The sequence below is a fragment of the Panthera tigris genome, chromosome D1 (assembly GCF_018350195.1).
Source record: "Panthera tigris isolate Pti1 chromosome D1, P.tigris_Pti1_mat1.1, whole genome shotgun sequence".
In the NCBI taxonomy this organism is placed as follows: Eukaryota; Metazoa; Chordata; class Mammalia; order Carnivora; family Felidae; genus Panthera; species Panthera tigris.
In genome coordinates this window covers 88224053-88251462 of record NC_056669.1, presented here as the reverse complement: position 1 = coordinate 88251462, position 27410 = coordinate 88224053, and the positions used below count along the sequence as shown (strand labels likewise).

The window sequence follows — 27410 nt, the reverse complement described above, 5'->3', positions numbered from 1 at the left end:
GGTAGCTGTTTCTTCCATTGTACGACTAGGGATTTCCTGGGCTGTGAGAAGATGTCATTTGTGAGCCTTTATTGCTCAGTTTCCTTACCGACACACAACTTTCTACTTTCAGGCCACATACACATGGGAGAAAAGATAGAAAAGGGAAGCAGCAAGGAGTGAGAGCGCTCATATTCTGAAAGGGGTATTGAATCAATGAGCACTGGGTGTTGTATGGAAGCCAATTTGACGATAAATTATATTTAAAAAAAAGAAATCAACAGTGCAATCCTTCAATTTTTCAGATAGGAAAACTAAGACCCAAAGTAGTCTTGCTCAAAATCCTGTAGCCAGATTTGCACCAAGTCAGGACTAGGCCACAGTCCATGAATTCCCAGTATGATTCTTAATTTACTGTTGTCCACAGCCTCACATATCCTTGGAGAGAACCATGTGTTCAAAGAATTAACCTCTTTGCTGCAGTGATTTTGGAGGGAGGAATATATTATATACCAGCTGATGACAAGATCAGCCTAGGGGGAGGACTTCTCAAATGGTGATCACATAACTCATGATCACATGCCCTGGAAATGCACCAGGAGCGGATTTGCCAGCACAAAAGATGTTGACAATGACCGGGTGCTGCTGCACCGGCACGTTACGACGTTATGTCTACGTGGCATTAAGATTGCCAAAATTGCTTTTTACCAAAAGTAAGTCAATGAAAGAAAACTATTCTAGCCAGTGTTTGGCATTATATAAACAATGTGTGACAGGGTAAAAATGCCAACCTCTCAGTGTTGTAATTGTTCAGTTTTAAAAAGAATAAAATGAATGGAATAAAACGTATCAGGGTGCCAAAGCCACTGTCGTTTTCATGTATAGCAACGAATAGCAAATGTTTCATTCCTCAAGAAAATGAGAGTCTATAAACTCGCCAAGCCAAAGTATATTTGGCAACCGGCAAGACTGGTTGTATTTCATAATTTTAGAAAATGATATGTATGATTTGATAATAAGAAAAACCTTTAAAAAACTAAAACTTGTGTCCTCATTTTACCTTTGCGTTGGCCAAAACATTCCTGGGGTTAACTCGTTATCCAGAGGGAGGAAAAAAGACTCCCCCAAGTCTTCGGTTTTACCTCCCACTGACTAAATCACTACCTCCTGACAAATAATGAAGTTAGGAAAACCATGGAGCGTTAGGAAAAACAAAAAATGGGAACATCAACCCAAACACAAACCGCCCATTCAAAATGTTTTAGAAAAGAAAGAAAAAGCAAAATGTACGCCTGTGTGCACACATACGGACACGCACGCACGTATGCACACACACACACACACACACACACACACATACTACTCTAGCACTGTCTTTATACACATAATGATCCTTTAAATACCCAGTAACCCCTGCTGTTTTTAACATATGGATTAGCAGAGTATAGGATTTCCATCATAAAATACGAAGGTTGACTCTCTTCTAGAAGTTGTAATGTTCTTTGATAAAGCCCCGAGGTCACCAACCAGAATCTCTTTATGTTTTGCAAGTACTGATAAGAGAACTGCTAGCATGGTTACTCCTTTCCCTTTCCCTCTGTTAGGTTCTGTTCCATCTGGTTTTTCAACTACGCGCCAGGCATGATGTCCCCTCTTCTCCCCCGCCCCCCATCACCACCTTTCGACAATGGTCTCATTAATTCCAAACCTCTTAAGTAGCTTTCTGCGAAAATTTTTAAGTACAAACTGCCTTCAATTCTAAGATATACTCTTCGCTTCCAAAAGGGGATTGGAATGGAATCCCATTCTGAAGAGACGTCTGCTTCTCATTTCCTTCTTCTATCAGAAGACTCTTGTTAACTCGGCTCGTAATCCTCACACGAAAATAAAATCCACTGGGAAAAGTAATGAGAGGCAGGCCTGTTGGGCATATTCAGTACAATGGCCAGGACTTAAAACCTATGTCCTAGTGGGTGTCTGAAATGTTTCTTGTGTTGTCTGAAGACATCCCTCAAACTATAGCTTTGCCCTTTGGGTTCTAAGCGGCTGTTTCTGACATTTTTGTGTTCGGAGTATCCAAGGCTAAGAGAATGACAGTTGAACTGCAGTTTTCAAGATGCTACAAGCTATTATCCTGAATTAAAGCTTCTTTTGTTTGAAACATGATAGGCATGGCTCCAAGACAGAGAGACAAAAGAGGATATACTTCTTACTTTTTTTTGTCTTATCCTCACAGACCAGTAGTGGTACTTGAGATTGTTTTGGAAAACCTGAGATGTTTGCACATAAATAGAAGTAACAGCGTCAAAGCTTCCCCCCAAGATACTCTGGGCTTAAAAACAGAAAAAGAGCAGTCACAGACATTCAAATACAGTCTGTATGAGCTACTGACCTTCCCTCCAAGGGTACAAGGGATGCCTTTCTACAGTGGAGTGAGGAACAAAATGTAAAAAAAAAAAAAAGAAAGAAACCAGATTCATCAAAGATCTTCACAGATGATACGGATTCCAAAGACCGCTGCACTTGTCAAGCTTTCTTTACAGACCCCTCTGCTCAGCACGGAAAGATACACTCTTCATCACACATTTCCATAAACACACACACATCACCAAACGGAACCTTTAGGAATCTCTAACACACACACACACACACACACACACACACACACACACACACACACAACCTATCTCAGGTACGTTATGCACATTTCAAAACCATTTTTAACTTTTTCAACATTTTGGCCTTTCAGGCAACCTGACAAGTCAGCATTTTTCTTCCAGTTTCTAAAACTTGTGTATAGATTTGACGGCTTTTCATGCTCTGTGGCTAAAAGAAATTACTGCATGGAAATAGAAGATGTGGCTAATGTCTAACAAAAGAGTCTTCCCTATTCTGCGAAATGACTTCGCAAACTCATCTAAATCAGGACTGCTGACCACCATCCTCCTTACTTGGGCTCGTAGAATGCTGGGTCTCCTCTTCATCATGACGCTCATGGTGAATGAGAGGAGAGTGTGGTTCGCGGGTCCAGCTTTCTCCATTAGCAATGGTGCTGCTTCTGTCCACATCTGCCGTGACGATGGTTACATACACTGTGACTTTTTATCAAGCAACCTTTGATGTTCTGTTCTTCCACTAAAATGCATGCTATCTAATAGCGCCCTGCCTCAACAGTATCGCTGAGCATCTATGCTCAATACTGTCGAGCGGCTCCACCAATCTCTCCCAAGAGAAAATCGATGGGCATGAAATTTCTTAATGATTACCTCTTATTTTACTCTAACCACTTTGTCAAGGGCAGTGTCATAAACCATTTTAATGGGTTCATTTGTATAATAAAGCATCTCGAGCCCAGATGGTATGATTGGTAAGTGGCTCCTAGGTTGAACTGAGTATCCTCGCCAAAGTTAAGAATTTGTGATGAGATATTAACTACATTTCCCACTGTGTCCTGATGATTGACCTTTGCAGCATCACGGACTTTGAGGGAAAAAAAGTCCTTAATTAAGTATGCATAACCCATTACCAGTCATCCTCGCAGTTGTCTGAAGTAACACTCCTGGATTCGATTCGCCTGGGCTCCATTGGGTCCGATCCTGGTTCTGTTTTGGGTGGTTAAAAAGCCGTGGTGTGGTTGAAACTGTGATAACGATGATTGAAGCAATTAGGAAAATGTTATTTCTCGAGCCTCCACCACTTGTTCTGTACATGTCTCCCTTCTTTAGTCTATGCAGTGAATCATCTATAGCAGGTTGCATAGATGGTTGAGTGGAAACGGAGGGAAAGCAGACAGTCACTTCAGCTTGATTCAGCCACCCTGTTAAGCAGCTCAGTGTCCTCTGCATTCTGTCATAGAATACGCTCGGGTCAGAACATGAGATTTTCCGGAGAAAGCAGCCCAAGAAGCTGCAGCAGAAGAAAGAACAGTTTTGCAAACACCAGCCCTCCACCGAGGAGACGCAAAAACGTCAGAGCTTTGCCCATCCATGCAGTCTGTAACAGCCCTGTGCACTTGAAAGCCCAAGGAATTGGTATCATTGGCAAGTGCACTACATGTAGAGCCTCAGGCTGACGAGGGAGATACCTGAAAATTATACCACGATGATCACTTTCTTTCATTAGTAGTTCTGGTGGGGAAAGGAACACCGTAAGCAGCCACGGATTTCCTACAGACGATTCTAAGAAAGAACATCTCCCTGTAGCAAGCATAGGATTTAGCTATCCATTTCTGAATAGTTACAAACACCTACGGTATTCTCATCACAGGCAAAGCATTTCATGAGCAAGCCATTCCCAGCCAATGAAGGAAAAACGAGATTCGCACATTCAGTGCAAAAGCACCGTAGGTAACCAACCACCATCACAGCAGCTCCCCGGAAAAAGAAAAAAAAAAAGGCAAACTTCCACCAGCAGCCTCATACTGTCACCCAAGACGATAGAGCTGGGATAGGGGACGGCACCTGACAGAAGGATCATGACAAAATCGGGATCGATTGCTTTTGTGAAAATACGACTTGCAAATCCACCCTAACTCTTTCAAACTTAATTTCCATACTCCACTGATACAAAATTCTTTTCAGAACTGTAATGCTATCAGCCCTTACTTCGCAAGTTAAGCACGTCAGGTTTCGAATCATTATCCACATTCCCCAGAAGCATGAAACAAGCGGCAGCTGACACACCCCTACAGTAGAAAGAGGGCAGCCTGCAGAATTGTATGCACAGGTGCCAAGTAGAAAGGGGAACTGAAATTGGAAAATACGCCACAGAGATGAAAAATACCCAGGCAAGTTTCCCCCAGGAGCTTGATCACACAGTTTATTTTTCTGGTTGATCGGTTTGGGCTACCACCCAAGAAAGCTGAGTTTCTGAAGTATCAAGTCCATATCTTTACTGATGGCCCCACCTGGAAGATGGGCCCACTTCCTGAACCCAGAATACAGTGTAATAGTAAATAAAGTTCTCATGGTCTTGGTTATTTGCTTTTCTTTCTGAAGTCATTAAAAAGAGTTGCCTTGTTTTATAGACCAAGCTCTGCAGAGGTGTCCGGGCTAAAGAATACACCACTTACAAGCATCTCGTTCCCTTGAGTATTCTCTATTTCTCTTGAGTATTTGTGGCTTTCAATGCCATACATATACTCAGATGCCTCAGGGCCCAAGCCATTGTTTGGGCCCCTCACTTCCTGGGTGCTATCCACTTGGGGATAGTACTCTCAGGTTTCAATAGGACAGACAGAACTTCAGTGACCTGGGAGAGTTCATGGCAAAGGTACACCTTCTCTAAGGACAGGTTCAGAATTCTCATCTCTGTTCAGCAATATCTTAGATCATTACAGATATGTCGAGGAAACCCCGTCATCTGATGGAATATTAGACTGATCGTTGCCTGTTTTTCTCTAAGGATGCTTTTCAGCTCAATTGCCATCTCTGGTCCCAAAAAGTTTTACAACTGTCACAAATGTGGATACTATTATGCAGTGGTTTCACTACTGAAACACAATTGTTTTTAACAGTTGGGCGCTGCTTTGTTAAAGCTCAGCTGACACTTGTCCTTCCCTTCAATGTCTTTCTCTCCTGTTGGTGCCCTATTCATTTGTTAAAACCAGATGTGCTCCCTTGATTTCAACCAAGTTTTGATTACCATTCTTGAATGCCCGTTCCCAACGTTTAAGCCTTTCTAGGGCCGTCTAAGTCTTCAATTTAGAATTGAATCAATTCTAATTCTAAATAGATAAACCAAAACAGAAAGAACCCAAGGCATTAGGAGTTTTATAAAAGTTATTTGCCCCATTGCTCTTCCAAATATGTTTGGGCTTCCATTAGAAGAAATAATTTTTCTTCCTTCATAATCTTATCAAGGTATAACTAAAGTGTGACCAGTCACGGGTTTATGCTCATTTTCCACATTAACTATTTTCCAAGATGGACCCTCTTGGGCACCACTCAGGTTAATCAGTAAGCCTCGCATAAATGGTTCTACCGTAATTGATTATCCTTACTGGTACTGGAGATAAAATCTTCATCATCATCAATGCCTGATCCAGAATAACTGGGGTGTTTGTCTCTTTCATCTTCGTTTTCTTCAGTTGGTTCCCAGCCTGCTGAGATGATATTTGAATCCGTACCTGTTGTGGTGACTTATGTTAGTGGCTGGACTGGATGCCAAACAACCCATTTGACAGAGGAAGAAAATCAGGCACAGAATGTATAATGGAATTCCCAACATTGTAAGAGCAGAGTGAGACATCTAACGTGTGTATCCCCAAATTCTTGCATCCTGGTCTCTGAAGCTAATGCATAGGTTTAAAAACAACCAGCTATGACCTTTACAACTGAATGATCTCTTTAAGGAAGTTAAAAGAATACATATGGACATAATCCCACCAAAGACACAAAAGAAAAAAAGGCCAGTAAACACTCCCCCCTCCCTGCTTTCAGATTGTTAACTTATTAATTAAGCATGTGCCATCAAAACTAGGGCGTCAAGAATAGAATGGAAAGGTTTCACACATGCCTCTTTCTTTTGTCCAGCCACCTGCAGAAGAATTTTGGAATCTAAACACTTGTCAATCATTTTTACAATCCCATAGTTGTATTCACGATTTGTTAATTCATTTTTGACCTTGTAGAGCATCACATCACCCTAGCTTTGAATGCAAAGGAAAGCTGAATTACCATTCCCAACAACACTGCAGCATACATTAAAAAAAAAAAAAAAAAGTGAATCAATTAAAAGAGAAATCATGCCTGGCAACTATTAGTCAACCAAAAGGGTTGACTAAAATGGACTGGAGCCAAGATTTTGAGAAATTCTCATGTTTTCCCTTTGGGATGCATCACAGGAAAGAAGATGGAAACCAAACCCTCTGCCTCCTCTTACTGGTTGCTGTAGAAGATGCCTCTTTACTGAAAAAGGGCTTCTTATATTTTGAATGAGATTCATGCTATCTTTTGGAGCGAACATTTGTGTTTTCTTACAATCAGTGTCTACCCCAAGAATAGTTCCACTGATGGATATTTTCTATATTTTTCTAGTTCTAGCTACACTATTTTATTTTCCCACGGAAAGTCAAGAAGTTTTAATGACTTTTGTCATTGTAGAATATCTTTCAGGGCCAACCTTCAGTTCTGTCATCAAGAGAGACCTGATCCCCTTTCACCATGCTCTTATTAGCCTCCTCCGGGGCTGTATTAATTCCATAGAGTAGAAAGAAGAAATCTGCTTATGAATGCTATAAAATCAAACACGGATCTCAGAGCTCATGATCCTTCAAAAGTCATCCAAAACATTTGTGAAGCCAGAATGGACTTTAGACTTAGTATCCCTGAGGTCAATGAACTATCAAGAGATAGTTATGAAATGAGATCTGTCTCAGAGAAGGAGATCTGTCTTTCAAGAACTGTCAAGAGATCTTATGAAATGAGATAATAACAACTCATTACCAGCCATTATCGTTGTTGTGTGAAGAGGATTCTCGGACTCTGATGGCTGAAACCACCATGAAAGCCAATCCTGGGCTTCTCGCCTCTTGGTTGCTGTTTTGGAAGTTGTGCCACTAGAACTCATCAAAGCTGTTGTAACCATAATTGAATTGATGGTGGAAAGGTTAATTATCAGTTCCTAAGAAGTAGCCCTGAATACGCTTTTACTCTTTCACTACTCAGGAGAGTCATCTATACGTAATATACATGGAGGCAAGAAACAGGAAAAGCACACAGGAGTTCCACTTATTTTAGAGGCCCATACTGCAGGTCATAGAATGTCAGAAATGGAAAGACCTTAAATATCATCTGGGTAATGATCCTCATCTTAAAGAGGAAAAAACTGTGCTGGACAGACCTTGCCTTGTGTGGTGTCAGAAAGGCCAAATGAGAGGTCTCAAAAAGAGCGTGACAGCGGTCTTTGCATTTTGAAAAACTATAACACCACAGAGGGGTTAAATTTTTGTCTGTGGTCCCAAAAGGCCAAACGAGGACCCGCGGCAAGAATTGCAGGGGACGACTTTTCTTCCAAATGTTGGATGTAAAAAGGTTACAATCTGAACTATCCAACGATGAACTTCTTCATAAAGTATTGTGTTCCCCACGGTCAGAAAGATCGCTTAGCAGGAAAACTGTGCAGATCAAATGATTAGAAGTGTTGCTTGAGTGAAACTATTGAAGATCCTCTCCAAATCTGAGAGTCTATGATTCCGAAACCAAGCTCTCCAGAGTCTGAGCCCATCATCTTCCACACACTCTATCTTGGCCAACCAATATCATTCTCCATGAATTTAGGGTATGATATTTTTACCAGCAATCCGAGACACGTAACCCCAGCAATCCCCAACGCACAGAAGGATCCCACATGAAGGGGAAAATGCAAAAAGATGCCTTTCCATCTTTTTCCATTTAGCGTCCAGATCCGCTAGCAATTTTGCCCATGGCCACTTTTTATGCCACCATCGTATTTTGCGGAGCAGAACGTGACATTTTGAGTCCATTTGTGAAAGGAAGGTAATCAATCAGGAAAGACAGGCACAAACAAAGTGAACCAATGATCTCACTGACAAAATCAGAAATAAGAGTCCTGGTTTGAAACTTCCCAAGACTGCTATTTCTGTAACCATAATGTCCACCGGAAGAATATTTCATATTCTTCAGATAAAAAGCTGAAAAACGGCTCAGGCAGAGAGGCTGAAACCATCATTAAATCCCCAAATACAAAAGCAAGGTGATTAGATATCTTTTTTTTTCAGCTATTAAGAAAGCCCAGAAATGGCCCAAGATGAAGAACTGACAAGGAAGACCTTTTCCTTCACAATGTTTGTTCTATGAAGATAAACATTGCCAACATTTAAGAACAGCATATGCTTTATTCTGCACACCCCCTCCAGCATTACCTTAACCACTGTGACATGTAATCACAACATAACATCAACACTATTTTCCTTATAGAAGTATTTGTCAAGATAAAAAATACGGTTTACTCTATGTGTTTATAAGCCAAGCAAGGGTAGAGGACAATTTTTACTACCCTCCTTCTGCAGAAAGAACGCCCAGTGATTTTGAAATACGGTCATATCATCCATCAGCAAAAGTTAATAAAGGAAGATATGCTTGTAATCTCCCATTGTTATAGACTTGGAATCTCTTCCCACACAAGCTCTCAATTCAGAATACTTTGCAAGGATTTAGACTTAGTCAAACGTCCAGGGGACTGGTCAGAGGCCTAGATTCCGACAGAAAGCAACAGGTTACTTCCTCCACTTTATAGCTGAGGATTTAGATGTGCACCCCAGTGCACAGGGGTGACAGTTTGCACCCATAAATCAGCATTTCCCTCTGTTATCACTGGCCGTGATGATGAGATCGGCAGAAGGTAGGAGTGTGCACTCTGTAATAGACTTCTTTTCAAGAGGATACGTTCTGAATGAATCTCCTAACTGAAGCTTCGGAAGGAAAAATAATTCTGATTCGATGGGCGTGTGGCCAAAAGGAAAACAAATAGAAAGAACACATAAGAGTGTCCACTTGTATCCCCAGATTCACAGGCCCTCTGGTCCGTACCAGATCCTCTAAGGAGGATCCTCCCTCCCTGAGGAGGAGATGGAACATGGGTGGGAAATTTCTCCAGGATCATGGGTGTCCTTCTCCTCGACCTGGAAAAACTTGGCATTGAGGGCAATGGAGAAACAGAAGACATAACAGTTTACCTGTTGTTGCAGCTGCTGTGTGATCCTGAGTCTTAGGCTGTGAGTTACCCAACCAGGACCACATCCAATTAGTTTGCTCCTGAACTGCTGCGTGGCTGTTTGAGTGCACAGTTGAAGTAACTGGATCAATTATGAAAATACCATTTAGTGAGATCTTTCCACAAAACCTTTACTCCCAGTTCTACATACATAGAAAGTCGGTATCTATTACAGAGCGGAGATTACCAAAGAAAGATTAAGGCCTGCTTTTATCTCTCCCGTCTTCTAACGTCTCTTAGAATCTTAGAGCAACATCAGAAATACAAGTTCTTTTTTTAAAAAAAAATTTTTAACGTTTATTTAGTTTTGAGAGAGAGAGAGAGAGACAAGTGCAAGCAGGGGAGGGGCAGAGAGAGGGGGAGACACAGAATCCGAAGCAGGTTCCAGGCTCCGAGCTGTCAGCACAGAGCCCGACGCGGGGCTCGGACCCACGAACCGTGAGATCATGAGCTGAGCCGAAGTCGGACGCTTAACCGACTGAGCCACCCAGGAGCCCCCAGAAATGCAAATTCTGCACGGGTATCAATTCAGTGGTACTCATTTCTCAAATGGAACCCTCTGAACACAGGCTCAGAGCAAAACCAAGTAGGAACTTAATAACCGGTGAAGGAAAAGAGATGTTATTTTACTTGATAGGGCGACCCAGTCATGAACTGAAGATCTTCGATGCAGCATTTCATAAAGTTGCTTTCGTTCCTTTATTTTTGGAGTGTCTTTAGAGATGCTTGTTTGTAATCTCTTGGGTCTATCACTTTATGCAGGTAGCTTCTGATGACAACTGCCATTTCAAAGTTCCGCCTACACTCATTAACTTCAAGTCAAGCTTTATGCTTGAGCAGGAGGAGCTTTGCAAAGGGTGTGTGTTCAAAATGTTGAAATCAGATGAAGCTTTGTTGAGTGTCCATTTATCACTTCCTGTCACTTTTAGTTCTAATTCAGAATGTGTTTCCAGAAAAGAAACAAGACTGCCCAAGTTAGAGAAATTCTGGACTCTATTCAAATTAGAGAAAGGACGATCAGTAACATTGTGCAATTTGAAATCTCCCATTTGACTCTCAAGTGGGGCTTGAGTCTAGAATGTTTCCCTGCAGGGGCACCTGCGTGGCTCAGTTGGTTGAGCATCTCTTAATTTCGGCTCAGGTCATGATCTCATGGTTTGAGTTGGAGCCCTGTGTCGGGCTCTGTGCTGACAGCTCAGAGCCTGGAGCCTGCTTCAGATGCTGTCTCCCTCTCTCTGCCCCTCCCCAGCTCACACTCTGTCTCTCTTTCAAAAATAAATACACATAAAAAAAGAGAATGTTTCCCTGTAGACGAAGAACAGCAAAGATCATCAGGATAAACAGCTAAACCACTCGAGATCTTTAAAAGCCATTTCAAGTTATATACCCTTTTGAAAATCTGATATAAGTTATGACTCCTGTCCTCAAAAAAGTGATCCAACAGATACACATTCTCAAAATTTTGCATATTATTTCAGGTAGCTCTTGAACACCTTATAACCCATCACTGAACCTATGGGAAGCCCACTAATTCCAGGTAAAAAACTTTGACTCTGTATTCAGAAAACGTCAACAACCTGTGCAATATGCTCTGTGCTACAAAAGACACATTGGCACAGAGTAGAGAGAATAGGAGCCAATTTCACCAGATAAACCTGAGCATCCCCCTGAAAAATTCTCAGGCACCTCATTCTGCCCTCAGAAACCTTTTTAAATATGGAGACCTTCTGCCACTTTCACCGTATAAAAGACCAAGAAGAGACCGACAGGAAGCAAATAAACAAGAGCAAGATAGAAATAGGAATACTTCTAATTTCCTGAAAGGAGTCAGAGCCATCAGAGTTTCCAATTTTCCCAACCCAAGTAGGCCATGCCAGACCGAAAAAAATTTTTTTTTTTACATATATATATATATATATATATATATATATATATATATATATGTATATATTTCTTTGCCACCCAGAAGACGAGGAAATCGAGTGTTCCAAGGTAAGAGGCTGCTTCCTGAGTTGGTTTAGGTTTCTGGATTCCAGAGAATGCCAGACCACCAATAGAAAAGAGGCTGACAACATGCCTCTAGGGAGGCTCTTCCAAAAATCACATTTGTAATAAAAAGCCTGATGGAAATCAAAGCCTCTCCAGATGGTTGTTCTGGTTGGCTTTCCCTACAGCCACCCACTAGGGACCCTTAAGGAAGGAATGAGCCAGCCAAGCTAAAGACGTGCTTCTCTGTCCTCAGCCCAACCTCCTCTGGACATCTGACCTCATGTACCCATTACAGAGGATTTGCTGTCACTCCCTCCCTCCAAGCTCTGCCTTTTTGGTCCAACAGTCATGAAGCTTTGGGAATCTCCTCACTGGCCTCAGATAATGGGGTCTATCCAGGAACTTACCACTGGTAACTTTTTCTAACATGGACTGCTTTCAAGTTTTTACCTGATTGTTTTCTTGGATACCCTTCTTTGCACAGATGGATTTATCTGGAGCTTCCACTGGCCTTTTTGGATGCTGTAGCACTTCAGTGACTCTAACCTGAGAGCCATTCTGTTGGATAAATGAATCTTTCTCTTACTGAACTACTAAGAAAAACTTAGCTAAGTGCTCTGAAAAGAGGGAAGAACACTTCTTTTCTCAACCCAAATCCTATGTTTTCGTTAAGTCTCAAAGCATTCCTTCTCCTTGATTTCTGAACAGTAGCTGGGCTCCAAGAAAGTCAGTCCAGCTCTGGGTTCCGAGTAACTGGAGCAGCATTTGGCACAGAGAAGACCTCAAATATTGCTTAATACTTAGTAAATATTGGTTACTAGCTTACTAATCCTTATCTCCCTTCAGTATCACTTTCTAATGGTATTCACCACTGGATCCCAAGCATTAGCACAGACTTGGTACATAGTAGGTCCTCAAAATATGTTTTCTGACTAACTAACCTGAGCAGGAAATGTGCAATCCTTTAAACAGTGTGCAGGCCGCCTGGGTGGCTCGGTCGATTGAGCATCCGACTTCCGCTCAGGTCGTGATCTCCCGGTTTGTGGGTTTGAGCTCCGCATCAGGCTCCACACTGTCAGTATAGAGCCTGCTTGGGGTCCTCTCTCTCCTTCTCTCTGCCCCTCCCCTGGTTGTGCGCTCCCTCCCTCTCTCTCTCTCTCTCTCTCTCAAAAATAAATAAACGGTAAAAAAAAAAAAATTAAAGATGTGCTACGACTGTCCATAAAATGACCCCGTTGCCTTTCCAAAGCACACGTGAAATACTCACTATTTTGCATAAGCTAATAATGGCTTGACTGTGAATTTCATCTAGTTCCTAAAAGATACATTTTGTCATGATTTTCTTCTTCGGTGGGAAATAGTACCTTAGAGTAGACTTGATTTGCCTCTTGCTGAGACCACTAATTGTTATGTTCGCTGACGTCTGACAAAATCGCGTGCCCGGATGATAGGCAACTTCAGCGGGGTTACTTTACCAAGGCAGGGCGCTCAAGAAGTAGCAAGCAGCCAATAGCACTGCCTGCTTGGTTTGCCGAAGCCCCTCCCAAGAAGGGTCATCCATGGGATGACAGACAATGAGGAGACACAATCCTCAGAGAGCCAGTAATCTGGGAAAGCACGGGCAGGTTGAAAACATCCGCTTCCTGAAAGGCTGCAAAGGATCTGCAAAGAACAAGCAGACCTCACGCCTATTTGTTCCGCACCCTCAGCCAGCTGCTCACAGGAATTTAAAACGCTGTTGAGCAAGTAACCTTACATGAAGTCACCGTGCTCTGAAGGTGGCCCTGGCTTCTGGGGGGACGAGGCACCGAAAAGGGCCCTATCTTGAGCATTGGCAAAGCAGTGAACTTCTGGCACACTCTTTGGAGACCAGAGCTCCAGCCCTCCAGAGCCATAGACAGGAAGAAAGAAAAATCCACACCATACTGGGAAAGCTGCCCGAGAGGCAGAGACCCTGTTTCAGTTTGAGTAATCCTCCACAGAAGGAACGCGGCCAATCTGAAAACCTGTTTTAAAACAAACCATAGGGAAAAAGCAAAGAAGGAGATGAGAGGGCGATGCAAACACTTTCCAGTGAAAGTGGGCACAAAGGGCAAAAAAAAAAACCCAAAAAACAAAAAACCCTCAACGAGATCGAACACAATGTTTACATATTTCCACTCTCGCAGTCCTAACGTGATGAATTACCCACATATCCAAGCAAGTATTAACAGCCTTCCCCTACAGGCTGGGATATACAACTTTTAAGCAGATTTAATTTGATCAGATAACTCCTTCAGATATGCTTCCTTAAAGCCAAAACAAAGGGACTGTTTAGTAAATCACGGGTGATGAAGGTGACTGAATCTCACGCCATCAATAAAACAGCATGAATCAAGTTAAAACACAAAAATGTAAGGTTCGGTTGAGAAAAGCGCATGGACTGGTATGCATGCATTACGATCCCAGCTGTATGAAAACAATCTTATCCAAAGGTGGATAAGAACAAGAAAGAAACATGTAAAAGTAAAAACAGCTTCCGTGTCATGCTTGAGTTGTCACCACGTCCCTGAGACAAGAGAACAAGAAAAACTCTTCTAAAAAGACTTCCAAAATGGCACTACTTCTCCCAAGGTAAGCAAAACAGAGAAGCGGATGGACAAAAATTACAGGCGGTAGCAGCCGATGCATACAGGGCACTGACAACCGTAATAGCCCACCTCCCCACATGAGGTCACCAACTTCTAGAGACAGGAGACAGTCGACACACAAGTGAGTGCCCGTCACTCAGGAAGACCAGAGACGTTTCTGCAAACAAATCGCCATCAGAAAGCACAGTGATTCATTCTCCTTACTGGTAATGGGGGGATTCTCTGGGTTGTCGGACACCCCGGGACTGTCTTGGTCCTGGGTCGGGTAGGCAGTTGGAAGGTGGGTGTGGAAAATGCTGTAGCCTCCCGAAGTGCTTCTTTCACTGGACGATCCACTGCTCACGTCATCGTCAGTGGGGTTGCTGGGGTAGATGTCTTCAGGGTTAGTTCTGTATTCACCCGTCTGGGTGTAGCGGGTGCCATCACGGTTAACAATGGCTGGGAGAAAGAGAAGGCACTCTCAGAGCTTGACAGCCGACATTTTCTGAGTTTAAGCAAGACTGTGGATTATCATGTAAGACAGTGACTTCAAAGCTATTTTTCTTTGTGATGAAGCAAAACAATACTTAACTACCTAGCTAGATGGGTGGGGGGAGTAGGTGATGCACTAAGAAAGTGTACCCTCCCCTGCCCACCCCCACCTCTTAGAAATGGGGCGGGAGAAAGAGGGTGTGTTTGGACGCGTCCATGTTTGAATCCCGGCTTTGTGTGCCTCTCGACAAAGCTGGTACCGGGCTTCATTTCACTTCTGTCATTTGTAAAATGGGAAAAGTACTACCTTCTGTTACGAGCACTATATGATGCACTGTATGTAAAGTGCTTAGCATAGTATCCAAAATTTAGCTGGTCTCAAAAAATGATAATTTCCCCACTGGTTCCTATTCTCCCTTCTCAAGGACATGTAAAATTTGTTGCTATTGATTCCAACTATTTCTAGAAAGGATTGGAAGCAGGAGCAAAGAGGTTAGTAGTCTCAACAGGGAATATATTATTTGCAAATCCATGAAGAATCAATGCCCCCTTCTTTCGAAGGGGCGAATGTTGTCAGTCTTCATGAACCCCTACTCTGGTTAAGACATCAGCATGCCTCAACAGTGACAGAGCCCTTGCCCGTCCTCTGTAAAATTCAAACTTGAATTTGAGAAGCACAGAGGCATATAAAGCTCAAAATCTTTGATTTCAACAAGGCAATGCCTAGAATAGACACGAGGAGAAAAAGCAAGAATGATTTCCTTCATTGCTCCCCTGAAAAAGACTGGCTGCCTTTGTCAAGTCTGGCCCACTCACCGCACAAGTGTGCATTTAGCTGAAATGATTTTCTGCTATATTGCACTGGACTAAATATCCTTGTGTCCACCTATCTGGCTTGCCCAAGTGGAACTATTAGTAAAACATACATTAAAAAATATTCCAAAGTCTCAAACAGCCCGATAATCTCTGCAAATGAAGATTTAATCAGAAAATATGACGCAACTCGGATAGGTCTGGACTTTGAAAGGCATTGGAAAGCACCGAGGAAGTGGGACGTTTATTGAACGTGACTATGGGCCAAGCACACATTAGACGTATTGCCTTTCTTCACTTTCTTTTCAAATCTCACCTGTTGTTCCATTATCCAGATGAGAAGACTGAGGCTCAGAGACAGTAAGTCCTTCCTTTAAGATCACCCAGGTGGTAAGGAACTAGACCAAGCCTGACTGAGACAGCACATCTCACCGTGAGGGCCTCCCTTTCCTTCCCTGAGGCACAGGTCAGGGACAATTTTTTATATAACAGTGCGGGGCTGGATGGGCGCGGCCAGGAAGAATTCTCAGCCCTCTGCCACTGCCACCACTGTTTCCTTGTACGCTGAGGGGTCTGGTCCTTAGGAGGCAGAAACCAGGCCTCCTCAACATTATGACATTTTCCCCAAAAATGAGGTTCAGAGGCCAGAAGGTCAGGGTTAATAAGTTGACCGCTCTGAAAAGTTTGGTTGAGATTTTCTGTTCTCATACAGTGCCAGATGCCTACTTCTTGGGGTAATCAAGATGAGTTTAGGTGGGTGTGGTATAAGTAATGTTGAAACCCCTATCAGGAAATCTATGCCCTTTATAATTATCTTTCAATACTACCATTAAACAAAGTTGAGGGGGCTGGAATGCCTCTCCCCCTAAGACTTACTAATCCCCTTCTATGAGAAAGAACACAGCTCAGACTCAGAACCTTCAGCAGCTAGAATTTAAGAACGCGACCTAATTTGTCCCACATTTTAAGTATATGTTTAAGGATACCTTCTACTTATGACCAAGAATTGGGTTTTCCATTTTCAGGCATTTTTTTTTTAAATGAACATAGTTTAAGTAGAAAAGAATGGACCAATTAAACGCAAAATATCAAGGGAATGATTGTTCTGTGTACACAGAGGCGTCAAAAAGAAAGTGGTTTTCGAATGACTGCAGTTTGAGGAACAATGTGTTGGGGTCAACCAAGTTGTAGTTTCAAGCCACTGCGGGAGAAGGGGAAGGGCCAGTGAATCACAGCCAGTGTCCCTGGCCGAGGGAAACAACTATTCTGCTCAAATGTGAAACACAGAAAATGCATCTGATCCCTTTCCCAAGAATGGAGAAACTCAATGAAGGTTCGAAGAGATACGTACTTATGGTAATTGGTCCTTCAAAGGCATTGGGCAGGTGTGTGACTGACGTACAATCTTCTCCAGGTGGAGCTGTGGGGTAGCAAAGAAAAAAGGCATGAGAACAGTAAAAACTATGAGCAGAACTGATTTCTGTTGGTTAGTATGGGGTTTTATTAAACATTTTCTGAAATAATTTTCTTTTTTTTTATTATTGAAATACAGATGACATACAATGTTACATTAGTTTTAGGTGTACAGCATAGTGATTCAAGAAGTCTACGTATTACTCAGCGCTCACCATGACATCTGTCACCTTTCAACGTTACTACAATGTTAGTTGTATTCCCTACACCATACCCTATATCATACTTCCCATCACCATGACTTACTTATTTTAGAACTGGAAGTTTGTACCTCTTAATTCCCCTTCACCTGTTTCACCCATCCCTCACCCTTCTCCCCTCTGGCAACCATCAATTTGTTCTCTGTATTTACGAGTCCGTTTCTGTTTGCGTGTTCGTTTGGTTTTTAGATTTCGCGTATAAGTGAACTAAATAATTTTCTTTTTCTGAAACTTGATTAAGTTTCCTAGGAACTTCCCTGACCTTTGTGATGCATTTTCCATTTTTATTTACCTTCATACATTTTGGGAAGCTTACTTGTTCCTCTTTCCACCCTAACAGATTCATTCATTAAACAAACACATATGTATGTTCTCCATCAAGTGTTGCGGAAGGCCGGGGATATTATGGTAGATAAGATAGACATGTCCTTCTGGAATGAGGCATCGATTAGAAATTACTTCTTAAGTGTGTTATTATAGAAGTAATGTCGGGGGGAGGGTTGCTGGGGTGGCTCAGTTGGTTAAGCATTGATCTCAACTCAGGTCATGATCTCACAGTTTGTGGGATGGAGTCCCGTGTCGGGCTCTGCACTGATGCATGAAGCCTGCTTAGGATCCTCTCTCTCCCTCCCTCTCTGCCCCTCCCGCACATGCACTTTCTCTCAAAATAAATAAACATATAAATAAATAAAAGTAATATGGGAACAGTGTAAAAACATTTTTTTTTAATTTTTTTTTCAACGTTTTTTATTTATTTTTGGGACAGAGAGAGACAGAGCATGAACGGGGGAGGGGCAGAGAGAGAGGGAGACACAGAATCGGAAGCAGGCTCCAGGCTCCGAGCCATCAGCCCAGAGCCTGACGCGGGGCTCGAACTCACGAACCGCGAGATCGTGACCTGGCTGAAGTCGGACACTTAACCGACTGCACCACCCAGGCGCCCCTGTAAAAACATTTTTTAATAAAGAAGTGTGAACTATAATGAAAAAATCATATGCGATCCCAATACTCTATAGAAATGATGGAAACACAGGACAGACCAATATAATCAAACGTGACCAGCATGAGGATACATACATTAAAATAAGCACCAAGAATTTACCTGATAGAATCTACTCCTGAAATCATTATTGCACTATATGCTAATTTGGATGTAAATTTAAAAAAATAAAAAATAAGTTAAAAAAAAGTTTTAAAACAAAAAAAATATTCCAAAACAAACGAATCTTTAGTGCCTTCTTGATGCACAGATGTGTTGATTAACTTAGCTGGATCCTTAAGTGCCTACTCTGTCTAGACTTCTTCTCAACATATAGCTAATGAGCTAGGTTGTCCACCATTGGTCTAGGTGCCCAGACTATTTCCTGAGACCACTGTGCTGCCATATCCCACCCGGGTACCCTGGCTTCTTTTCCTTTGTCCTCCATCTTATCTTCTACTTTCCCCTCTTCTTCAGGAATAAAGATTTCTGACTGTACCTTGGATACTCCTAACCACCTAGAGACATTACTAAGTAGCTCTTTGAGAACACTGTGTAAAGCCCACTGAAAATTCCACCCTGCATACCCAAGCCCTAAAAAAACAAGATCGAAGAATGCCTTAACCAGCTGTTCCATTTATGCCCAAATGCTCTATTTGGTAACTAGACTTTGTATTGAGCTCTAAAAACTCAGAGAACTTTGAACTGGCTGTGCTATTGTAGGAAGTTTGGATCCATTTGTGAATTATAGCTTTTATACTGTGTGTGTGTGTGTGTGTGTGTGTGTGTGTGCACGCATGCACCTGTGCCCAAAATGGCAGCTTATTTGTTAGGTTGGTTTCTCCCTAGAGTTGCTTCTTAGAAAAGACAAAGAAAGGGACGGGTGGATGGATGGATGGATGGATGGATGGATGGATGGATGGAGGTAGGAAGACTGCTATCACTAGGAAGGCTGTTATAAATATTTTAAGTGTTCTGCCATAAATTAATGGGTACTCATAACATTGGACAGAAACATAAGTTGACCAAAACAAGGTTTGGTTGCTTCCCAACCCCCAGAAGCATCTTTTCCTACAGGTAAAGGGGATGCCTTTGTATGTTCAACTGGAAAAACAAAACAAAACAGGTTTTAGGAAAAGCCATTCTTGTAAAGGCTAAGTAAAAGATTTCTCAGAAGAGAGTCTCAGAGAAAGTCACCTCCTCAGTAAGGCTGTTCCTCACTGTCCAATGTCAGCCAGCCCTTTACCAAACCCCTACATACACCACCATCACACATTTGCTTGCAGCTCTTCTGGATTCTTCTCTCGCAGATTATCTTGTTCATTTTACCTGATGGTTGTTCAGGGCACATCTCCCAACTCCTAACCCCTGCTCCATAGAAATATGTAAATTCTACACGATGAGTAGTGACCTTAGCTATCTTGGGCAGAACATTTATGTGTGATCGGTCAGAAAGGCACTTAATAAATATTTGTTGAATGAACGAAAGAGGAAATACCAAGGTAATTTCTCACAGGCCCATTCTTCCAGGAGACACACCTAAGATGTTAACCCTCCAAATGGACTGCCGTTATAAACAGGTCAAGAAATGTTTAGATAAACCCTGAATGGCAACGCCGTAAGAAATATTTTTAAAAAAGTTTTAGAAATATCAGTTCGTTTATTCATTTTAAACATTACTCATGTGATGGGTTTTTTAAAAAGAGCAAAAAGATGAACACGTTCCTGTCTCTGCTTTTGAGGAATTCACAAGGTCATGGGGGACAATAACAATACTTCTTTAGATTTTTACAGCTTTCAAATAATCTTCCCAAGGATTTCCTCATCTGAAAATCGGGACAGATAGCCAACCTGGGAGATCTTGAAGAGTATCTACCCTGTCTGTTGTGGTAATGCCACCAGAAACTGGCCTGACCTGTGAGATGCTTCTTTTTTTTAATTTTCAAAAATTTATTTATTTATTTTATTAGAGAGAGAGAGAGAGAGAGAGAGAGAGAGGGAGGGAGGGACGGAAGCCAGGAGGGAGGGAGGGAGGGAGGGAGGTAGCACTCAAGTGGGGGAGGGGGCAGAAAGAGAGACAGAGAGAGAGAGAGAGAGAGAGAGAGAGAGAGAGAGAAGCTTAAACAGGCTCCACGCTCAGCATGGAGCCTGATATGAGGCTCGATCCCATGACTCTGGGATCATGACCAGAGCCGAAAGCAAGAGTCAGGTAGTCAACTGATGGAGCCACCCAGGTGCCCCACGGATGCTTCTGGTACTGTCACTTGCACAAATCCGGAAAACAGCCTTGGATTATGACCTCTTAATGACAGGGATGGAACGACGTTCCCCAAATTCAAACACAACAGCACTGCCCTGGGAAGGAACTTCTAGGAGTTGGGTTGTAATAGACCGGGGCACGATGTAAAAAAACACCAAGACAGTTTGGTAAATCATTAGAGCATTTGTTCAAACGGAGCCTCTTCATGCTCCAGTTCACCTTAACTTTTATAAAGAATATCAAATCTGCCGAGCACACTAGGATGAATGGTGACCCAAATGTGCAATTAATACCTTCACGCTCCCCTGTCAGACACCAGAGCGTCACTGACAGTTTTTTATTCTGTTTAATGAGCACTGCACTGCTGGGAGAATCAGGCCTGGTGAGCCTTTCCTGAACCGAAGGGGTCGTTAGAAAGACTCTGGGGTGGGCTTCCTGGTGGGCTGCCTCTCTAAACTTTGCCTCCACTGCAGCAAAACAGCCAAGAGAAATGTTAATCATTCCATCCGGCCAATGACTCAGTGCCAGGTAGAAAGACATCTTCCTCAATGCCTGATATACTCTAGATATCCAATAAGTACTTGTCGAATGGATGAAAGAGCGAAGAGACAGAGGAATGTAGACTCTTCTCCTAAATCCCTCCTTCAAAAAAGAACGGGGTGTTTTACTGGAGGCAAACTTAAAGCATGGACCAACTCAAGTCAGTTCTCTGGGCTGTTAACACAAAAGTCACCATGCTTGTGCTGGGCCTTCCTGAGAGAGAAGGCAATAAAAATAAAAATCATGGAGCCTTCCCAGGGTCTGCCTTATTTTCATTTGTAACCCACAGGCCCTCTTTTACAAAACTACTGCTGAAACTGTAAGCACACGGAAGCGATCTGCTAAGATTGAGCTGGATTTGGTCCCTGTAGACCAAAAGGGTCTTGTGGGGGATCACATCGTTGGGTCTTGACTAGCTGCTGGCAACTCTCCAGCTAAGCTGGATTCAAGGACCTTTCCAATGAGATCCCTGCATAGAACAGAAGGTTATCAAGACCCATAGTCCCCTTAGCACTTCTTTCATCTGACTCTAAACCAAGACATTTAGACTTTCTCCTGAGATATACAATCTTCTCCAGCTTTTGTTTGTTTGTTTGTTTCATCGCTTCAATGAAATAACCTCCCAAGACAAGAAATATGGCCACTGTTTCTTTTTCACTCGACTTGCCCAGCAGAGTACTGGGTACATATAGTTGATCGATAAATACTGTTTTTAAAATTTAAAGGAAAACTGGGCCACCTGGGTAGCTCATTCGGTGAAGTGTCCCACTCTTGATTTCAGCTCGGGTCATGATCTCGAGGTTTGTGGGATCGAGCCCCACATCGGGCTCTGTGCTGACAGCTTGGAGCTTGCTTGAGATTGTCTGTCTCCCTCTCTCTCTGTCCCTCCCCAACTCGTGCCCTCTCTCTCTCTCTCTCTCTCAAAATAAATAAACATTTAAAAACAAAACAACAACCAAAAACTTAAAGAAAAACGTATAAAAGCAGCCTATCTACATTAGGTAAATTTGGATAAGAGAAGAGGAAATCTTCCCCTTAACCTTGACTACTTTGCCACAACCATTTTCGTATGCACACACTCCCTGAACTTCTCCAACTTTTCAGCTGGACTACCGCCTCCCCCGCAAAGAAGAGGAAAGTTGATTAGTACTGTTCACTCCCTTCTCTGAGGATAGGCCCATCCTTACAGGCAAAAATAAGGGCAGGGAGAGAAGTCTCCGTAGTAACTTGTCTAGATGGCTGCAATTCCAGGCAATAAAACAGTGCGAGCTTCTAGCTTTTTGAGTTCAGGTTCTTTCCAGCAAGCGATACTAACTCGTCAAACAGGTGAGACAATGTGGATACACAACAACATAATCTATGGCATACACTCACTTGACAAGATTCGGTGGGAGAAGAAACAGGCAGGACCCAGAGACTCTGGACTGCATAGTCCCATGCCAGCCCTGTCCCATGTGACCAACCCCTTCGTCTAAAACACGTCTTCCCAAAGCCCTCCTCTGACCTCTGGCAATAAAATAAGCTAGCTAGGCCACATGTGGCTTTGTGTCTATTTCTCCTTTATTTGCACGTGGGTTTTCTCACCATCGTGTCATCAGACGGACAGTGTGGGCTTGAGTGTGGGAACGGGGTATGGGCCATGTACTGTTTAGCCTCATTTGGACTCTCCTCTTTTTGGTTGAACTTCATTCGCACCCTTCGCTCATATACCAGGGCAGAGCAAACACTCTGCGGTCTTCTCCTCTGTGTTTTGAATGTCCCTCCCACAGGCTTAGGGACCTGCATGCATTTGACATAATTTTACTGGCTTCACACACTCCATTTCAACTATTCAACCCTGAAACTTTCTCTTTCTCCTAAAGTCTAGACTTCTCCTTCGACTTCCCACTCGGATGCCGACTGGTCATGCCACAGTGGGTGGCCGGAGAGTGAAAGCTACTGATGTAATCTCACAATTATTTTGATGTTTCCACTTGCACTTAAAAATCCATGCAGATTTGATATTCTACTACCATATATGACATCTGTGTTTGTCTCATGCAAACAACATCTTCAGTCATCGTATAATAATCTGTATTTGTCTCCAACAGATACTGTCTTTAATCACTGTCCAGCTAATTTAACTAAGCCCTCCTTCCCATCTTTAAGGAGAACTGATATGCCAGGAAGTCGTGTTTATCGGGTTTGTCTTGTGGTTCCATCTTCCTTTCACACAATCTAAAACCTTCCTAAGGGACAGAAGGCCCAGTCTGAGAAGTAAGTAATCGATCAATGTTTGATTGTCGGCATTCAAAATTTGACATTTACGTTTTTGACCCTTCTCAAAAGATGCTGAAGATTCACGATGCATGGAATTCTTGAATTTTTCTGGAGCCTGAATTAGACTTATGAGCATGTTTCTAGGCCAGTGGTTGGAAGGAGGTCCCTTAGACAGGGAGAGGGGCCTGGCCAGCAGCCCAGCGTGCACGTCGTAGCTTGGCGCTCTTATTCTCCAGTTGTCAGGCTCTCAATTGTTGGGAAAGGAAACTCAAGAAGGTCAAAGGATATACTGTAGTATATCCTCCCAGCTTTCTCTACAGCCCCAACATATAATAAACACCTCTGAGCTAAGCCATTTGGCTCATACACCAACGCTCTCATTAGATTCATGTCACTTCTTTATTCAAAACCCCACAATGACTTTCCATCACGTGAACTTAGTAAAATCCACATTCTCTATCATGGTCTACAGGGCCCTTGTGATCTGGCCCCCGTCTACCCCTCTGACTTCATTCCTTGGCATTCTCGCTTCTGCTAGTGGGGCTTTATCCACCCTGGCCACCTTGGCATCCTCAGAATAAGCCACCATGCTCCCCGACACCTGCCTTTGCACTGGCTGTCCCTCCTGCCCCTGGCTTTCCTTCCTGACTCCAGCTGGGGCTCCCCCAAATGCACCTCCTCACAGGCACCTTCCCTGGCCACCTTCTCAGACCAAACCTCCCCTAGCACTCTGAAGCTTCCCGCTCTGCTTTCCTTTTTAGAGCACTCGCCACTCTCTCCCATCACTTAAGGTATTTACTATCTCTCTGTTTCCTGTTGGCCTCCCTGCCTAGAAAGTCAGCACCCTGGAGATAGACATCTTGTCTCTGCTGTGGAGATACTCAGTGAGCATCTGTTATGTGAGGGGAAGCCACATGAACCCCCCCCCCCACTTCAGCCAAGACTGAATTACTGTCAGCTACACTGCCGAAGGCCCGCACGCCCGAAGCAACCCCAAGCGCAGACACGATCCACCCGGAACCAACCTGAAGCATTAAAGCAGTACGTGTCATACTGGGAGGTGTTGGATGTGAGGATGTACACCCCGGTGTTGTTCGCGGCACAGATGGAGTTGGGGTGAATACGGGGGATCACCACGTGACCTTCTATGAACCCGTACCTGCAAGAGACAAGCAAGAGGTCATCCACCTGCAAGGCGGCGATGGGGGTTTCAGAACACACCATCACGTGACATCTCACACGCTGCGCCGCCTCGTTCAATTCACCCCTGGGGACGGCAGACGTTTCAACGACTGCGTTGTACGAAATCCAAAAACAACAGCAGAGGGAGAATGGAGGGGATCGACTCCGCTGATTTTATTTAGAGCTCTATGCAGAGCTTTAAAAAAGAAAGAGGCAGGAAGGAAAAACCTGTTTTCAGATAAAATCTGTGGGCAGCAGCAGCAAGTCCGTTCGAACAGGCGGAGGGAAGCCGGAGTCGCGGAAGAGGGAAGAACGACCACTTTCTGATGTGAGTTCCACTCTGGCTCTCCATCACCTTCCCATTTTCCAGGAAACACATCAAATCACCAGCCCCCAAAGGATGGGACGAGGTGGCTCTTCGCATCAGCCCGCGAATGTCAAAACTGCCTATTTCCCCCACCCCCACCCCCCACCCCTTCCTTCCCCGCCTCACCTTATCCTGTGATTCCCTTGCTCCAGACTCCATTACTGCAAGCACAAAGCCCTGTTTAGATGCTAGGAACACAGTACATTTTGCCTCATGAGCATCCCAGGCATAATTTCATTGCCAGTGGAAGTAAATTGACTGTCATTAAAATGGGAGTAATAGTGATTAAGTAAGTAGATAGCGGTGCCTCATTTAGCTCGGGAATTTTCCAGAGGCAGCACAGTCAGAGAAGTGCATAAGGCCCCTCTGCCCCTACCAGGATGTTTCCAGGAGCAGGGGAGCAGGTCAGAGCTGGAGGCCCCTTTGGATACAACAGACAGCACCCGGGCCTCTTGGATCCGTATCGCAGAAGCTGAATACTCACTACACAATCTGTCCGGAAGGGAAAATGCCTCAAAATGAGATGTGGGCTGAGAAGAGGGTGGCGGCGGGGGTGAGGGGGTGGGGGTAGGACAAAGAGGGTGAAGTTAAATCCAGCAAGTTTCTGAAACTGCAATGCTGGCTAAAACGCGCAGCGTAGATCCTTTTAATCTTTCCTGCCAGAGGCAACAGCACATAGCGCATAGCCCTGCAAGACCCACGGAAATGGCCATGAATTTGAAATGTCTAAGCACATAGAGCTCATTACGTCTATGTTGCAACTGTAGCGCATGACTAATTCCCCATCTGAAAGGACAGACTGGTTTCTCCAAAGACTCCTGAGCTTGGTGGGCAGAGGGAGAGCAATTAAATGTTAACAAGTTTCCATATATCTGGGAAAGGCTACTAATCAGGGCGGGGCACACAGAAGAGAGCGGCTGCTAAGGTTTTATGGGAGCCTATGAGACTTGCCACCTGTCCTGTGGCAGATATCTGATTCATAGCTACCGGAGCGAAATTATGGAAATGTGTTTTGCAACATTTAATACCTGCTCTGGGTGGAAGGATAGGTTTCTTAGGCCCCTTTGGTTTTTCTTTTTCTTTCTTTTTTATTTTTAATTAAAAAATTTTGGGGGGTGTTTATTTATTTTTGAGAGAGAGAGAGAGAGAGAGAGAGAGAGAGCGAGCGCACTCACAAGGGAGGGGCAGAGAGAGAGACAGAGGATCCCAAGCAGGTTCTGTTCTGACAGTGCAGAGCCCCATGCGGGGCTCGAACTCACCAACTGTGAGATCATGACCTGAGCTGAGGTCGGATGCTTCACTGACTGAGCCACCCAGGCATCCCTGTTTCTTCCTTTCTTCCTTCCTTCCTTTCTTTCTTTCTTTCCTCTCTCTTTCCTTCCTCCCTCCCTTTCTTTCTTTCTTTCTTTCTTTCTTTCTTTCTTTCTTTCTTTCTGTTTTAAATTAACAATATCCTTGGTGACCCCACCCCATCACATTCAGGAGATCTGTGTAATACTGACATTCTAGAATCTGCATTCCCTTTGTAAGTTATTCCTGAGTTGTTGCCACATCATGCCAACTGCCACTTTTATGCATCCCACCGTACATGAGCTGGGATGTTAAAATTTAAATGTGTGTATACCGCCCCAGCAGGTTGCTGTTCACAGGGAGGAAAGAAATGCTCAGCAAATCCATGCACCTTGCTTCCGTCCCCCTTGCAGTCCGCCCTTGGGGAGGGTCATTGAATTGTGGCCCTTCGCTCAGGCGAAGAAGCAGGACTGGGATCTGGACTCCTCCCCACACCCACAATGTGGCCCTGGGGCCACTTCTTGAGCCTCGGCACTTCTCCCAGCCTCAGTGGCTTCATCCAGACACTGGAGTAATAGGATCGACCCAGGGTGCAGTCTGAGCATTGAGGGGACGTGGGCGAGTGGGGAGCAGGGCGCCCAACCCCTAAGTGCGCAACAGTTCGCCGGTGGGAGTGGGAAGAACCTCCCTCTTTTCAGCAGATGGGAATAGTTCTGTGTTTCCTAAGTATGTCTTGCCTGTATTTCACAATCAAAATTCAGCTTCGTAAGTCTACTTTTTTAGGCTACTGGCCTAGCCAGGGCTGTATTTAAACAATTAGCCTGGGGGAACAGAATAAATGGATCTGCTAATTGGCCTTCCTTCATTGCAGCCTACAGCTGGGGTTTGGGAGTCAGCAAAGCTTCTTCCTCCGCTTTCCCATTCTCCCAGACCTCGCTCAGAGCACACGCAGATGTCTGTGCACATCTGCCCTTTCTGTCAGAGCAGTACTGCTCCGTAGCACTGTCTGCGATAATGGAAATGTTCTATCATCTGTGTTGCCCAATAGAGCAGGTGCCAGTCATCCGTCCTAGCTGAGCACTTGAATGTCAACAGAGCCGCTGAAGCACCAGGGTTCAATTTTACTGAATTGCAGTGAGCCCGCCACACGTGGTGAGTGGCTACCTTATCGGTGCAGTTTTGGAGTCAAGACTTTCCTTTTCCTTTTCAACAGGAGAGTCTGGGCTCCCACTCCTAATGTGGG

The 27410-nt window shown here is 43.7% G+C and overlaps 1 protein-coding gene across 17 annotated transcripts in view; it reads right to left on the bottom strand.

Moving 5' to 3' along the window:
• The window catches only part of CD44 (CD44 molecule (Indian blood group)), a 91018-nt gene that overhangs the window by 26172 nt on the left and 37436 nt on the right, over nucleotides 1-27410 (bottom strand). For 6 of the 17 annotated variants that reach the window (XM_042958586.1, XM_042958587.1, XM_042958589.1 and 3 more), the window contains exons 3-10: nucleotides 24354-24487; nucleotides 16969-17037; nucleotides 14538-14771; nucleotides 9677-9796; nucleotides 7425-7553; nucleotides 5981-6106; nucleotides 3506-3619; nucleotides 2931-3047 (exon numbers count right to left, since the gene is read on the bottom strand). In XM_042958586.1, the coding sequence (XP_042814520.1) occupies nucleotides 2931-3047; nucleotides 3506-3619; nucleotides 5981-6106; nucleotides 7425-7553; nucleotides 9677-9796; nucleotides 14538-14771; nucleotides 16969-17037; nucleotides 24354-24487 (1043 nt within the window). The remainder of the gene's footprint in view (nucleotides 1-2930; nucleotides 3048-3505; nucleotides 3620-5980; nucleotides 6107-7424; nucleotides 7554-9676; nucleotides 9797-14537; nucleotides 14772-16968; nucleotides 17038-24353; nucleotides 24488-27410) is intronic. The other 11 variants (XM_042958593.1, XM_042958601.1, XM_042958599.1 and 8 more) reach the window with 8 other exon arrangements.